This window comes from Bombina bombina, chromosome 7, assembly GCF_027579735.1.
Source record: "Bombina bombina isolate aBomBom1 chromosome 7, aBomBom1.pri, whole genome shotgun sequence".
Taxonomy (NCBI): Eukaryota; Metazoa; Chordata; class Amphibia; order Anura; family Bombinatoridae; genus Bombina; species Bombina bombina.
Window position 1 is genome coordinate 244,564,980 of NC_069505.1, and position 18,161 is coordinate 244,583,140.

An 18,161-nucleotide genomic window follows, 5' to 3' on the forward strand; every position below is an offset into this window, starting at 1 on the left:
CTAAGAATTCTAAGGAGAAATCGTTGCATTCTTTGGATGTTGTTAGAGCTTTGAAATATTATGTTGAAGCTACTAAATCTTTCCGAAAGACTTCTAGTCTATTTGTTATCTTTTCCGGTTCTAGAAAAGGCCAGAAAGCTTCTGCCATTTCTTTGGCATCTTGGTTGAAATCTTTAATTCATCTTGCCTATGTTGAGTCGGGTAAAACTCCGCCTCAGAAAATTACAGCTCATTCTACTAGGTCAGTTTCTACTTCCTGGGCGTTTAGGAATGAAGCTTCGGTTGATCAGATTTGCAAAGCAGCAACTTGGTCCTCTTCGCATACTTTTACTAAATTCTACCATTTTGATGTATTTTCTTCTTCTGAAGCAGTTTTTGGTAGAAAAGTACTTCAGGCAGCGGTTTCAGTTTGAATCTTCTGCTTATGTTTTTCATTAAACTTTATTTTGGGTGTGGATTATTTTCAGCAGGAATTGGCTGTCTTTATTTTGTCCCTCCCTCTCTAGTGACTCTTGTGTGGAAAGATCCACATCTTGGGTAGTCATTATCCCATACGTCACTAGCTCATGGACTCTTGCTAATTACATGAAAGAAAACATAATTTATGTAAGAACTTACCTGATAAATTCATTTCTTTCATATTAGCAAGAGTCCATGAGGCCCGCCCTTTTTTTGTGGTGGTTATGATTTTGTATAAAGCACAATTATTCCAATTCCTTATTTTATATGCTTTCGCACTTTTTTATCACCCCACTTCTTGGCTATTCGTTAAACTGAATTGTGGGTGTGGTGAGGGGTGTATTTATAGGCATTTTGAGGTTTGGGAAACTTTGCCCCTCCTGGTAGGAATGTATATCCCATACGTCACTAGCTCATGGACTCTTGCTAATATGAAAGAAATGAATTTATCAGGTAAGTTCTTACATAAATTATGTTTTTAGCTTTCTTTTATATCCCAATTAGAGAATGTAAGAAAGTTTTAAATATAAACATTTTATCCAGTAGATTGTAAGCTCTTCTGGGCAGTGCCGTCCTCCTCTGAATAAATGTGTCTTATATAGTTTTATGTAGCTGTAATTCTTTGTTTGTGTCATTTTGTTACCCCGGCTCATGTAACCAGCACTATGGAATATAATAGGAGCTTTACAAATTATAATACGATTTTAATCTCTGAAAAAAATAGCGGTTGAGCAGCAAGATATGAGAATAAGCATCTAACTAATAAGAGGAGAAAATACAAACACATAAATTGGCTGTAAATAAGCACCATGTGGTAAAGATTTAAAGTTAAAGAAATATAGAAAGAAATTCAAATAAAGGTATTAAAGGACCATTAAAGGGACATAACACTCAAATGCTAAATCACTTGAAAGTGATGCAGCATAACTGTAAAAAGCTGAGGTAAATATCACATGAACATTTCTATGTAAAAAAGGAACATAATTAACCTCAAAATGTCCTCAGCTCACCAGAGTAAGTGCTGTGTGGCTGCCAGTTGAAGAGAGAAAAAAACAGTAGCCAATCAGCATCAGCAGTGCTGAGGTCATGCTTTGCTTTGCTGTGATCTCATGAGATTTCACTGACATTTTGTGAGATTTCACAGTAACCCTCCTTGAACTGAGGAGGGAAATAACATGACTGTGCCTGTACATGCCAGATGCACGCACGCTCCCTTGCAAGTCCTGGGACTAGTATCCTGATTGGCTCCTTGAAGTCCCTTTACAATGGGGTGTGAATACATTCTAAAGTAAAATATCTTCCTTTTTTACATAGAGATGTTCAGGTGATATTTTCTAGTCAGCTTTTTACAGCTATGCGGCATCACTTTCATGTTCTTCAGCATTTAGGTATCATGTCCCTTTAAATACAGTAGAATTACTTTATCAACTAATGCATAATAAAAAGACAATGCAATAACATGTACTTTTTTATGACAAATTAAAAATTCTATTTCAATTTATCGATACTGTATCATGTGACAGCCATCGGCCAATCACAGACTCATACAAATACGCTGTGAACTCTTGCACATGCTCAGTGCTGAAATAATGACTTTTTTTCTATGAGCTATTTAATGCCTGTTGATTAAGTTGCTATTACTATAATGTGTATTGGTAACATACAGTTCCTTCAGGCTCCGCAGTTCCAGGAAAGCCTCGTGATGCACAGAACGAATTGCATTTTCTCCAAGATTCCTGAGGATAAAAAAAATAAATGAATTGTTTTGTAAATAATAAAGTTGTAGACAAATGAGTAAAATATAAATAATACAATCAGATTGAAACAACTAAAGCACTAAACAACGAAAACAGCAGTTTTATTTATTTATAATTTGCAAATTAATAAAAAAAAGATTCTGAATTTGCAGAAATGAAAAAGAACCTCCTCTACAAAGAGACATTTGCTGCTCACAGATAGATCCCTTTATCTGGTATATACTAATTCTTTATTCTCTGGCATAAAACCGGACAAGAGATCCGTGAGCGTTAGAGAAAATAACACAAATGAGTTAAGTGGTACTTATTTTTATACCAAACAAACAATAAAAGTCACCAGAATTTACCATATGTTCTATAACTTGGTTCCTGGCACACAAAAAAAGGCCATAGTTGAAACGGATTTCTAATGAGGAGGAAACAGCTGGCCCCTACAAATGGGCGATCTTCTCAGCTTACAAAGACGCTATTAAATTGCTAGCAGACCTCTCAAGCAGATACTTTTGGCAGGCGCTATAAACTGCAGTGCATGATGGGATACTCACAGGTGCTCCAGGGTCCCTAAGCCTGAGAACGCTTTACTGGCCACAGATTTGATCTTGTTTCCAAACAGAGATCTGCAGTTTCCAAACATGAAGGATAAACAAAAGAGAGGGAGAAAAGAAAGAGCAGAATTAGTTTGACAGAAACTGATATAGTGTTCCATGTGCCGCTGCGGAAACTACAAAGATTAAGGGCTCCTGTCCTTTCACCGGCTGAAACGAAATACCTTTATCTTTATACGGTTTAGCAGTGATGACAGCCTGAGATCACGTGCGCCCAACTTCATAAGGAAGCGGCACTACAAAACGTGCGAGATAGTAAATCTACTTCTGTCTATAAACATGCTGAGCACTCGGGAGGTGTAGTGATGTAATTAAAGGGACATACAACCTAAACAATTTGTTTCATGATTCAGATAGAACATACAATTTTAAATAACTTTCCAAATTACTTTTATTATCTAATTGTCTTCGTTTTGTTGCTAGACTTTGTTGAAAAGCAGGAATGTAAGCTCAGGAGTGCGCACGTGTCTGTAGCACTAGATGGCAGCAGTTTTACAACAATGTTATACATTAGCAAGAACACTAGATGGCAGCACTATTTCCAGCCATGTGCACGCTACCTATCTAGATATCTCTTCAACAAAGGTTAACAAGAGAACAATTTTAAAATAGAAGTTAATTGAAATTGTTTTAAAAGTTGTATTCTCTATCTGAATTATGAAAGAAAAGTTTTGTGTTTCTCATCTCTTTAAAAAGGGACGTAGTACTTTTCTATACTTTATATCAAAAGGATCCACAACTGGTTCCTTGAAATTGGTTTATATTATTTCCTGCAAAAATAAACGTTTTGTTGTTACAATATTTCTAGTAAAGTACAGTAAAGTCAAAATGAAACAAACGGATTGGATAGAACGTGGAATTTTAAACAACTTTCCAATTTATTTCTATCATCAATATTGCTTTGTTCTCTTGATATCCTCTATTAAAGGGACATAAAACCCAACATTTTTTTTTTCATGATTCAGACAAAGAATACAACTTTAAAAAACTTTCCAATTTACTTTTATTATCATCAAATTTGCTTAGTTCTTCTGTTAGTCTTTGTTGAAGAGATATCTAGGTAGGTAGCGTGCACATAACTGTAGCACTAGATGGTAGGAAATACTGCTGCCATCTAGTGCTCTTGCTAATGTATAACATTGTACAACTGCTGCCATCTAGTGCTCTTGCTAATGTATAACATTGTACAACTGCTGCCATCTAGTGCTCTTGCTAATGTATAACATTGTTATAAAACTGCTGCCATCTAGTGCTCTTGCTAATGTATAACATTGTTATAAAACTGCTGCCATCTAGTGCTCTTGCTAATGTATACCACATTGTACAACTGCTGCTATCTAGTGCTCTAGCTAATGTATAACAATGTACAACTGCTGCCATCTAGTGCTCTTGCGAATGTATAACATTGTACAACTGCTGCCATCAAGTGCTCTTGCGAATGTATAACATTGTACAACTGCTGCCATCTAGTGCTCTTGCTAATGTATAACAATGTACAACTGCTGTTATCTAGTGCTCTTGCGAATGTATAACATTGTACAACTGCTGCAATCTAGTGCTCTTGCTAATGTATAACATTGTACAACTACTGCCATCTAGTGCTCTTGCTAATGTATAACAATGTACAACTGCTGTTATCTAGTGCTCTTGCGAATGTATAACATTGTACAACTCCTGCCATCTAGTGCTCTTGCTAATGTATAACAATGTACAACTGCTGTTATCTAGTGCTCTTGCGAATGTATAACATTGTACAACTACTGCCATCTAGTGCTCTTGCTAATGTATAACAATGTAAAACTACTGCCATCTAGTGCTCTTGCTAATGTATAACAATGTACAACTGCTGTTATCTAGTGCTCTTGCTAATGTATAACAATGTACAACTACTGCCATCTAGTGCTCTTGCTAATGTATAACAATGTACAACTGCTGTTATCTAGTGCTCTTGCTAATGTATAACAATGTACAACTGCTGTTATCTAGTGCTCTTGCTAATGTATAACAATGTACAACTGCTGTTATCTAGTGCTCTTGCTAATGTATAACATTGTACAACTGCTGCCATCTAGTGCTCTTGCTAATGTATAACATTGTACAACTGCTGTTATCTAGTGCTCTTGCTAATGTATAACAATGTACAACTGCTGTTATCTAGTGCTCTTGCTAATGTATAACAATGTACAACTGCTGTTATCTAGTGCTCTTGCTAATGTATAACATTGTACAACTGCTGCCATCTAGTGCTCTTGCTAATGTATAACAATGTACAACTGCTGTTATCTAGTGCTCTTGCTAATGTATAACAATGTACAACTTCTGTTATCTAGTGCTCTTGCTAATGTATAACATTGTACAACTGCTGCCATCTAGTGCTCTTGCTAATGTATAACATTGTACAACTGCTGCCATCTAGTGCTCTTGCTAATGTATAACATTGTACAACTGCTGCCATCTAGTGCTCTTGCTAATGTATAACAATGTACAACTGCTGTTATCTAGTGCTCTTGCGAATGTATAACATTGTAGCAAAACTGCTGCCATATAGTGCTGCAGACACGTGTTTATAGCAATGTTATACATAGTAGCAGACACTGCTGCCAAGAATGCCACATACACAAAGGATACTAAGTCAAATTGATAATAGAAGTAAATTGGAAAGTTGTTTAAAATTGTATCATCTATCCGAATCCTGAATGTTTATCATTGAAGGGATACTTCAAGTCAGAATAAACGTTTATGAATCAGATAGAGTAGCAGTTTTAAGACACTTTCCAATTTACTTCCATTATCAAATTTTGCATAGTCTTTTTATATTCACACTTTCTGGAGAACAAGATCCTACTGAGCATGTTCACAAGCTCAGAGGGTATACGTATACTAGTCTCTGATTGGATGATGTCTGTCACATGATACAGGGGGTGGGGAAATGGGAGGGGAAAAAATTGTCAGAAAAATAATCTACTACTTATTTGAAATTTAGAGTAAGTGCTATTGCATTGCCTTGTCTTTTTATTATGCACTTGTTAATTATGCAATTCTACTGCATTTAGTGGTACTTTAACTTTAGTGTCCCTTTAATTAACAAGCTGAGATAATTATATGTTAATATTTTTTAAATCAACGAGCAGCTTCTGCAGTTCACTAATCGTGCATAAGGCAGCCCTGCAAATAAACCTCTCAGAACGTATAATGTACCACAAAGCTAACCCGCTGCTTAGCCTTTACACACGTTACACAGTTTCAGGGCTTTACATACTTTAAAGGGACACTCAGGTTAAATGTTCATGATTCAGATACAGCATGTCATTTTAAACAACTTTCCAATTTACTTCCATTAAAAAAAATGTGCACAGTCTTTTATATTTACAATTTTTGAGTCACCAGATCCTACTGAGCATGTGCAAGAATTCACAGACTATACGTATATGCACTTGTGATTGGCTGATTGCTATCACATGGTAGAAGGGGAGTGGAAATATACATAACTTTGAAATTTGTTATAAAAAAATCTACTACTCATTTGAAGTTCAGACTAAGTGCTATTGAATTGTCTTGTTATCTTGCATTTGTTGATTATGCAAATCTAATGTGTTGACTGGTCCTTTAATTAAAGCATTAATCTCAAACATTAGTAGACTGTAAAACACCGGATATGGTAAAAAAGCGGTTTCTTTATTCTCCATAAAATGTCAACATCAGGCACTTAAAAACAAAAAGCACAGAACAAGGGTAGACTCAGTCTCAGTGCGTCCTGTAACTTCAGAATGCTAACCATGAACATACTACAGTGTGAATATAAACTAATAATTACGTAGAAGGTGCTAAACCAATACTAATATTATAAAGTGCTGGTCATAAGTGCAAAATTGAATGCAAAAAAAGTGAGAAATATTTTTTCAATATAACCACCTGTATGTAAGTATATACAGTACCTTACATACCACTTGAAACTACAGTGGCAAACTAAACATATAAGGCAAAAGTGCAAACATTGCAAACAATAGCCTATAGCGCTATAAGTACAAATAAGTGTGAGTTAACACTCAAACACGTGTAAATTGTGAATACCAATAAAATGTAACAATATTACCAATTACAAACACAACATATAAATGCTGACAATATGCAATCAAAAGTGGAAGTTCATACGACTTATCCAAAGATGTACAGTTGTGCTCATAAGTTTACATACCCTGGCAGAATTTATGATTTCTTGGCTATTTTTCAGAGAATATGAATGATAACACGAAAACTTTTCTTTGACTCATGGTTAGTGTTTGGCTGAAGCCATTTATTATCAATCAACTGTATTTACTCTTTTTAAATCATAATGACAACAGAAACTACCCAAATGACCCTGATCAAAAGTTTACATACCCTGGTGGTTTTGGCCTGATAACATGCACACAAGCTGACACACCACGGTCACGTAGACTAACTAAAATTTCAGCAACAACTGCCAGGAAAATTGTTCAGAATGCAAAGACATACCCACAAATAACTTCAGGTGAAATACAGGACATGTGGTGTAGCGGTTTCAAGATGCACAATAAGGAGGCACTTGAAGAAAGATGGGCTGCATGGTGGAGTCGCCAGAAGAAAGTCATTACTACGCAAATGCCACCAAGTATCCCGCTTACAATACGACAAACAGCACAGAGACAAGCCTCAAACCTTCTGGCACAAAGTCATTTGGAGTGATGAGACCAAAATTGAGCTTTTTGGCCACAACCATAAACGCTACATTTGGAGAGGAGTTAACAAGGTACACCATTCCTGCTGTGAAACACGGAGGTGGATCGCTAATGTTTTTGGGATGTGTGAGCTACAAAGGCACAGGGAATTTGGTCAGAATTGATGGCAAGATAAATGCAGTATGTTATCAAACAGAATGCCTCATTTTCCACTTCTTGATTAGAGTTTGAACACTGCTGATTTGCGTTCTCAACTACCTTTTTCCCACAGATCCTTTGACAATTCTTTTTTTTTCCCCATGACTCAGAATCCAGAAACGTTAGTGCAGCACTGGATGAAAGATGCAAGGGTCTGTCAGGAGTCCAGAAACTCATTGACCTTTTATACACACACACTAATTACAAGCAAACAGATCACAGGTGAGGATGTTACCTTTAATAGCCATTCAAACCCTTTTGTGTCAACTCGTGTGCATGTTATCAGGCCAAAATCACCAGGGTATGTAAACTTTTGATCAGGGTCATTTGGGTAGTTTCTGTTGTCATTGTGATTTAAAAAGAGTAAACACAGTTGATTGATAATAAATGGCTTCAGCCAAACACTAACCATGAGTGAAAGAAAAGTTTTTGTGTTATCATTCATATTCTCTGAAAAATGGCCAAGAAATCATAAATTCTGCCAGGGTATGTAAACTTATGAGCACAACTGTATATATGTCCCAAATGCTTCCAAGGGTACAATCCACACTGTGTACATATAAGCGGCAGGCTACTTGTTCCAAAAGCTTGCTGGTTATCAAGTCAGGTTGTCTAAAGGTATCAAAAGAAGAAGAAGGCGCCACCATAGTGCACAATCAGTAGTTCAAATGCATACCAGCGCAAATACTAATGCACTTACAAGATTGCAAGCACTTGTGTTCTCTCAGTTGCAGCAACTCTCTTGTCTCTCAAGGAGTTTGCAAAACCTGTGTTGCTGCAACTTAGAGAAACTGCCCTGCAGTGAAAAGATCTTCCCAGAGATTGGCAGATTATCAGCCTTTTGGACTAGAAGCTGTTTGAACTACACCAGGGAAAGTTGACTGGGCGACTTTTAAGAGTCCAGGAGGCCTGTGTAGCACTTCACAAGTGCTTGCAATCTTGCATTTGTGCTGGAATACATTTGTACTACTGATTGTGCACTATGGTGGTGCCTTCTTCTTTCTTTTGATACCTTTATACTACATTGTGATTGTTTGATTCATCCAGCAGCTTGTTTACATGTGTTCCTAAACACACACATATATATATATATATATATATACAGTATATATATATATATATATATATATATATATATATATATATATATATATATATATATATATATATATACATATACACATACATATACACATATACATACCTACACATATATACATACACACACATATCTACATACACATATATACAGTTACATACATATCTACATACACATATATATATACATTTACATACATATATAGATACACATATATACATACACATACATAGTTACATACATACATACATACACATATATACATACATACACATATATACAGTTACATACATATATAGATACACATATATACATATACATACATATATACATAGTTACATACATACATACACATATATACATACATACACATATATACAGTTACATACATTTATAGATACACATATATACATACATACACATATATACAGTTACATACATATATAGATACACATATATACATATACATACATATATACATAGTTACATACATACATACATACACATATATACATACATACACATATATACAGTTACATACATTTATAGATACACATATATACATACATACACATATATACAGTTACATACATATATAGATACACATATATACATATACATACATATATACATAGTTACATACATACATACATACACATATATACATACATACACATATATACAGTTACATACATTTATAGATACACATATATACACACACACACATATATATATATATATATATATATATATATATATATACATACACACATAGTTACATACATGCACACATAGTTACATACATGCACAATCACATATATACCTACACATATATACATAGTTACATACATACACATATATACAAACATATACATACACATATATACATACACATATATATATATATATACATACATCTCTATATGGATGACAATGGGTTAAGTGATGTTTGTAGAAAATAACCTCATTTGTGTTGCAAAAATAAAAGCATATATCTAAAAAAGCGTGGGCTACTCACAGCTTAGATAGAGCGTCCAGGCCGATAAAAGCCCCATTAGTGTCTTCTATTGTGCCTGAGATCTCGTTATGGTCCAGCTCCCTGCAGGGAAGACAAAAGAAAGCTTACAATCAGGTTCTTAGTCCTCGGTCCGTCTTTTCACCACGGAGGAAGAGATTACAAAGAGCTCTCTTTTTGTCTCCACTACACATTTCCTGAGATCAGGCTAACGCAGCCTCTCTGTTCCCTGTCTACAATATAGCGTCTCTTAGATCCTGACCCTTTAAGAACAAGAATACAGCTGGATATGTAAAATATAAAGTGTATATGCATTTGTCTGCTCTCCTGCTGGAATTTCATTATGTTATTAAGTCTTGCACCGTGGCTTCCAAAATAGTGGCCCTTGGGCCACGCACTTCTCCTTCAGGATGTTTTTATGGTCACTAACTACATTCAATTTTATTTTTCTAACACTATTAATTCAAAGTTGCAGAAAGAACAATTCAAGTGTTGAACTGGTTGTAGGAATAAGTAATGCCAGCTTATCCTGCACTGCTTTATACCAACTTGTGATGATTCAGATGGTGCAAAAAGAATGGACCAATTTACTTCTGTACTCAAATTCACTTAGTTCTCTTTTGAATCTTTTGTTAAACCTAGGCAGGCTTAGGAGCGTGCATGTCTCTTTAGTGCTCTATGGTCGCAGTGTTTGCAACAATATTATACATAGTTGCAAAGTCTGCTCCCATAGACTGCTAAACACATGTGCACTGTCCTAAGCCTGCCTAGGTTTAACAAAAGATATAAAAGAGAATTACAGACATTTAATCACTGAAGGAGATTGTTTTCTTTATTGCATGCTCTATCCGAATCAAGAAAGTTTTATTCTGATTCTGTCCCTTTAATAAATCTGGCTGTAGCCCAAAATCCCTTTAACCCATAGGAAACCAAAGAAAGTGCATTGCAGCCATAGGTTTGTGGTGGTTGTTCTTGCTGCACACCAGTGCTTAAAGGGACAACAAAAAAAACAATGTTTTTTTTCCTTATTCAAATACAGCACACAATTTTAAACAACTTTCCAATTTACTTTTATTATGTAATTTGCTTTGTTCCATAGGTGTCCTTTGTTGAAAGGCATACCTAGGCATGCTCAGGAGCAGCAATGCACTATTAGGAGCTAGCTGCATATATATGTCTTTAGCCATTGGCACACCCAGTGTGTACAGCTAGCTCCCAGTAGTGCACGGCTGCTCATCCAACAAAGGATACCAAGAGAATTTGCACATTTAAATTGTAAAGTTGTTTAAAACTGTAAGCTCTATCCGAATCATGAAAGAAAAAATTGGAATGTCACGCCCCTTTAATTATTCAATTGCCTCCATAGAGGCTTTGCAACTAAGGGGTTAATGAACATTTAAGATGCTCATTTACATATTAAACACCTTGTTCTAAAGACTTAAACTGAAGTCATTCCCAGAACAGATTTATTGTTGCTTTTATACGAAAGGAAACAAAGATACAAAAAGGGCCTCTCTCTCACTGCAGCCCCGTGCCAGTTTCCTATTCTTTCTAACTGGCTGAGTCTGAATGCTCCCTGCCTTGTTACTCACAGGACGCTGGGGTCTTGCAGGCTGACCCCATATGAATGAGCTTTGTACCAAGTGAAGGCATTTGCACAATGGGACACAATTAAAGCATTCTGGGGTCTTTTTCATCAGCTGCATGAGCCCGAGCTCAGCTCTCGTTATTTAATTAGAGCTTCCCTGCATCTCTGTGTTTATTCATCCCCAGCTGAAAGGGCTTCTCCAGTGACAACAGGGGCAACACAATATTGTCACAATTTTGGGAGAGGGAGAATTTGCACTTTTGAATGAGGTCCATTTGAATAAACCAAATCTTTGTATGTTAACCCCTTGGTTTCTAGAGAGAGCTGCAACTCATTGCGTAGCAATACATTGCAGACTTCTCGGGCAACAAAGAACTGTTCATGTATGCTTATATGTATTTATGGATAGATAGAAAGATTGATAGATAATAGATAGACAGACAGATAATAGATAGACAGACAGATGGATGATAGATAGATATATACAGATAGATATATACAGATACAGATAGATACAGATAGATAGACAGATGGATGATAGATACAGATAGATAGACAGACAGATGGATGGATGATAGATACAGACAGATAGATACAGACAGATACAGATAGATAGATAGACAGACGGATAGATGATAGATAGATAGATACAGATAGATAAATACAGACAGATACAGATAGATAGATAGATAGATAGATAGATAGATAGACAAACAGATGGATGATAGATACAGATAGATACAGATAGATAGACAGACGGATGAATGATAGATAGATAGATAGATACAGATAGATAGATACAGACAGATACAGATAGATAGATACAGACAGATACAGATAGATAGATAGATAGACAGATGGATGATAGATACAGATAGATAGATAGATAGATAAATACAGACAGATATAGATAGCTACAGTTAGATAGACAGACGGATGATAGATACAGATAGATAGATTCAGAGAGATACAGATAGATAAATAGATAGACAGACAGACGGATCGATGATAGATAATGTTGATCAGTCCATCGATAGCGCATTACTCACAAAATTCGGAGGCTTTTCACTCCTTTGAAAGCTCCCCCTGCAATGTAATTGATAGCATTGTGACTGAGACGCAGTGTGTCCAGGGTCCCCAGATCTGCCAAGCTCCCTTCATCCAATCTGGTGATTCTATTGTAAGAAAGGACTCTGGCAAAACACAAAATGATTATATTTGTGAATATAAATCAATCAGACAAAGTAAATGTTCTATAAAGTAATGTATCTGCCATATAATTGTGTCCCTTTAAGAACCTGTACTGTAGAAAATTGGAGAAAAAAATAAAAATATATTTGGGACAGACCACAAGTATATTAGCTATCTAAGCATCATGCCTGGGGTGTATATGTTCATGTCCCCTTAAGGTAACACTGTGATTGGTGGCTACTTTCGAATCCCACTCCTGATTGGTTCACTGGCTGTGTTCTGCCCAGGGGTGGCAATTCAGTTGTTTAACCCTTTTGCAGCTGTTACATAACTGAGTATTTAGGCCCTAATACAATTCTGTAATGAATCTGAAAATGATATTCTTGCCGTAACATGACCCTTTAAGAGAGAGAGCGAGGAATGGCTGCCCTGTCTGTCATCAGACGGCATTAAGAGGTTCCTCATTTCCTGAGCACCTAAGCCAGGTCACTGCGACCTGATTACCGTACATCGGACAATGTTTATTGTACTTATTGTGAACCACCTGTCAATAGAAATGTAATGAGCAGAACAATTCAGACAAGATAAAGGAGCATTATGCATTCACAACACTACATCCTTTCATTATTATTTTTTAAGCGTTAAAGCCTGAGAACTGGCAGTAACTCAAAAAGTGTATCTAAAAGTGTATCTTACTCATAGGATTATAATATTCCACAGTAAATACATTTCATATTCAGTCAGTAACCCTAACGCTATCTGATAGGTAAGAACAATCTTACCCTCATTTGAAATAGGAAGGTTTCCTTTTGCCTCTCTCATATACCTGTGTGTTCTATACAGCTCTAGAATAGTTTGCTATAAAGTTTGTAATTAACTAGGTGTTAAAAAAAGGCAGATTAGATTCTTAACTTAGAGATTACCACGTACTAGACACAAGATTTATCATTGTTATTCTCCTATATGTGCACCCAAAAATGTGCACACAAATAAATGCCACTATTTATTATTCAGAAATGTGCGACTGTAAAATTCTCCTTCACCACATTCCCTTCTGTACCTACTAGAGCATAGATCATATTATTAAGTAGCGATCATGCAAGTTTACAGCTAGCGTCATCCCCGCTCACCCCCATCACCACCAGTGGGGGCACAATGTAGCTTCTGGGCATTGCATGTTTTTTATTGAGTGCCATGAGAGGAGATACCTACAGCTCTTGCAGTTTTTGGCAGAAACTCCATCCCTCTGCGCTGATCTTCGAAATGGAATTGTTGCCTAAGTGAAGCTGCTGAAGAGACAGGAGCCCGTACAGAGCACCACTCTTCACTTCCGTAAGGCTGTTATTTTCCAGGTGCCTGAAGAAAACACAGGAATCACTCATTTAGTAAGTGGCCTCAGATTATTGCTTGTCTCCTAGTAGGGCTGGTTATGTTCACAGACCTATAACAAGTGTGAATGCTTGTGTATTACATATATAGTGCACGTACAGATGTGTATTACATATATAGTGCACGTACAGATGTGTTTTACATATATAGTGCACGTACAGATGTGCATATGTTTTACATACATAGTGCACGTACAGATGTGTATTACATATATAGTGCACGTAGAGATGTGCATATTATTTACATATATAGTGCACGTACAGATGTGTTTTACATATATAGTGCACGTACAGATGTGCATATGTTTTACATATATAGTGCACGTACAGATGTGTATTACATATATAGTGCACATAGAGATGTGCATATTATTTACATATATAGTGCACGTACATATGTGTTTTACATATATAGTGCACGTACAGATGTGTTTTACATATATAGTGCACGTACAGATGTTTTACATATATAGTGCACGTACAGATGTGTTTTACATATATAGTGCACGTACAGATGTGTTTTACATATATAGTGCACGTACAGATGTGCATATGTTTTACATATATAGTGTATGTACAGAGGTGTATTACATATATAGTGCACGTAGAGATGTGCATATTATTTACATATATAGTGCTCGTACAGATGTGTATTACATATATAGTGCACGTACAGATGTGTTTTACATATATAGTGCACGTACAGGTGTGCATATGTTTTACATATATAGTGCACGTACAGAAGTGTATTACATATATTGTACGTAGAGATGTGCATATTATTTACATATATAGTGCACGTACAGATGTTTTACATATATAGTGCACGTACAGATGTGCATATGTTTTACATATATAGTGCACGTACAGATGTGTATTACATATATAGTGCACGTACAGATGTGTATTACATATATAGTGCACATAGAGATGTGCATATTATTTACATATATAGTGCACGTACATATGTGTTTTACATATATAGTGCACGTACAGATGTGTTTTACATATATAGTGCACGTACAGATGTTTTACATATATAGTGCACGTACAGATGTGTTTTACATATATAGTGCACGTACAGATGTGTTTTACATATATAGTGCACGTACAGATGTGCATATGTTTTACATATATAGTGTATGTACAGATGTGTATTACATATATAGTGCACGTAGAGATGTGCATATTATTTACATATATAGTGCTCGTACAGATGTGTATTACATATATAGTGCACGTACAGATGTGTTTTACATATATAGTGCACGTACAGGTGTGCATATGTTTTACATATATAGTGCACGTACAGAAGTGTATTACATATATTGTACGTAGAGATGTGCATATTATTTACATATATAGTGCACGTACAGATGTGTATTACATATATAGAGCACGTACAGATGTGCATTACATATATAGTGCATGTACAGATGTGCATTACATATATAGTGCACGTACAGATGTGTATTATGTGTGTATATATATATATATATATATATATATATATATATATATATAGTGCACGTACAGATGTGTATTATATATATATATATATATATATATATATATATAGTGCACGTACAGATGTGCATATGTTTTACATTTATATAGTGCACATACAGATGTGCATTAAATATATAGTGCACAAACAGATGTGCATTACATATATAGAGCACGTACAGATGTATATTACATATAGTGCACGTACAGATGTGTATTACATATATAGTGCACATACATATGTGTATTACAAATATAGTGCACGTACAGATGTGTTTTACATATATAGTGCACATATAGATGTGCATGACATATATAGTGCACATACAGATGTGTTTTACATATATAGTGCACGTACAGATGTGCATATGTTTTACATATATAGTGCATGTACAGATGTGTATTACATATATAGTGCACGTACAGGTGTGTATTACATATATAGTGCACTTACAGATGTGTATTACATATATAGTGCACGTACAGATGTGCATATTATTTACATATATAGTGCACGTACAGATGTGCATTACATATATAGTGCACGTACAGATGTGCATTATATATATATATATATATATATATATATAGTGCACGTACAGATGTGCATGTTTTACATATATAGTGCACATACAGATGTGCTTTACATATATAGTGCACGTACAGATGTACATGTGTTTTCCATATATAGTGCACATAGATGTGCATTACATATATAGTGCACAAACAGATGTGCATTACATATATAGTGCACGTACAGATGTATATTACATATAGTGCACGTGTATTACATATATAGTGCACATACAGATGTGTATTACAAATCTAGTGCACGTACAGATGTGTTTTACATATATAGTGCACGTACAGATGTGCATATGTTTTACATATATAGTGCACGTACAGATGTGTATTACATATATAGTGCACGTACAGATGTGCATTACATATATAGTGCACGTACAGATGTGCATATTATTTACATATATAGTGCATGTACAGATGTGCATTACATATACAGAGCACGTACAGATGTGCATTACATATATAGTGCACGTACAGATGTGCATTACATATATAGTGCACGTACAGATGTGTATTATATATATATATATATATATATATATATAGTGCACGTACAGATGTGTATTATATATATATATATATATAGTGCACGTACAGATGTGCAAATGTTTTACATATATAGTGCACATACAGATGTCCATTAAATATATAGTGCACGAACAGATGTGCATTACATATATAGTGCACGTACAGATGTATATTACATATAGTGCACGTACAGATGTGTATTACATATATAGTGCACATACAGATGTGTATTACAAATATAGTGCACGTACAGATGTGTTTTACATATATAGTGCACGTACAGATGTGCATGACATATATAGTGCACGTACAGATGTGCATGTGTTTTAAATATATAGTGCACGTACAGATGTGCATTAAATATATAGTGCACGAACAGATGTGCATTACATATATAGTGCACGTACAGATGTATATTACATATATAGTGCACGTACAGATGTATATTACATATAGTGCACGTACAGATGTGTATTACATATATAGTGCACATACAGATGTGTATTACAAATATAGTGCACGTACAGATGTGTTTTACATATATAGTGCACGTACAGATGTGCATATGTTTTACATATATAGTGCACGTACAGATGTGTATTATATATAGTGCACGTACAGATGTGCATATTATTTACATATATAGTGCACGTACAGATGTGCATTACATATATAGTGCACGTACAGATGTGCATTACATATATAGTGCATGTAGAGATGTGTATTATATATATATATATATATATATATATATAGTGCACGTACAGATGTGCATGTTTTACATATATAGTGCACGTACAGATGTGTATTACATATATAGTGCACGTACAGATGTGCTTTACATATATAGTGCACGTACAGATGTGTATTACATATATAGAGCACGTACAAATGTGCATTACATATATAGTGCACGTACAGATGTGCATTACATATATAGTGCAAGTACAGATGTGTATTATATATATTTTTATATATATATATATATATATATATATAGTGCACGTACAGATGTGCATATGTTTTACATATATAGTGCACGTACAGATGTGTATTACATATATAGTGCACGTACAGATGTGCATGACATATATAGTGCACGTACAGATGTGCATGACATATATAGTGCATGTACAGATGTATATTACATATAGTGCACGTACAGATGTGTATTACATATATAGTGCACATACAGATGTGTTTTACATAAATAGTGCACGTACAGATGTGCATATGTTTTACATATATAGTGCACATAGAGATGTGTATTACATATATAGTGCACGTACATATGTGTATTACATATATAGTGCACGTACAGATGTGTATTACATATATAGAGCACGTACAGATGTGCATTACATATATAGTGCACGTACAGATGTGCATTACATATATAGTGCACGTACAGATGTGCATATGTTTTACATATATAGTACACATACAGATGTGTATTACATATATAGTGCACGTACAGATGTGCATGACATATATAGTGCACGTACAGATGTGCATGTGATTTACATATATAGTGCACATACAGAT

The 18,161-nt window shown here is 35.1% G+C and overlaps 1 protein-coding gene across 1 annotated transcript in view; it reads right to left on the reverse strand.

Moving 5' to 3' along the window:
- LRIG1 (leucine rich repeats and immunoglobulin like domains 1) overlaps nt 1-18,161 on the reverse strand; it is a 283,023-nt gene that overhangs the window by 43,640 nt on the left and 221,222 nt on the right. The window contains exons 7-11 of the mRNA XM_053720689.1: nt 13,822-13,965; nt 12,468-12,611; nt 9,834-9,914; nt 2,762-2,833; nt 2,124-2,195 (exon numbers count right to left, since the gene is read on the reverse strand). Of these exons, the coding sequence (XP_053576664.1) occupies nt 2,124-2,195; nt 2,762-2,833; nt 9,834-9,914; nt 12,468-12,611; nt 13,822-13,965 (513 nt within the window). The remainder of the gene's footprint in view (nt 1-2,123; nt 2,196-2,761; nt 2,834-9,833; nt 9,915-12,467; nt 12,612-13,821; nt 13,966-18,161) is intronic.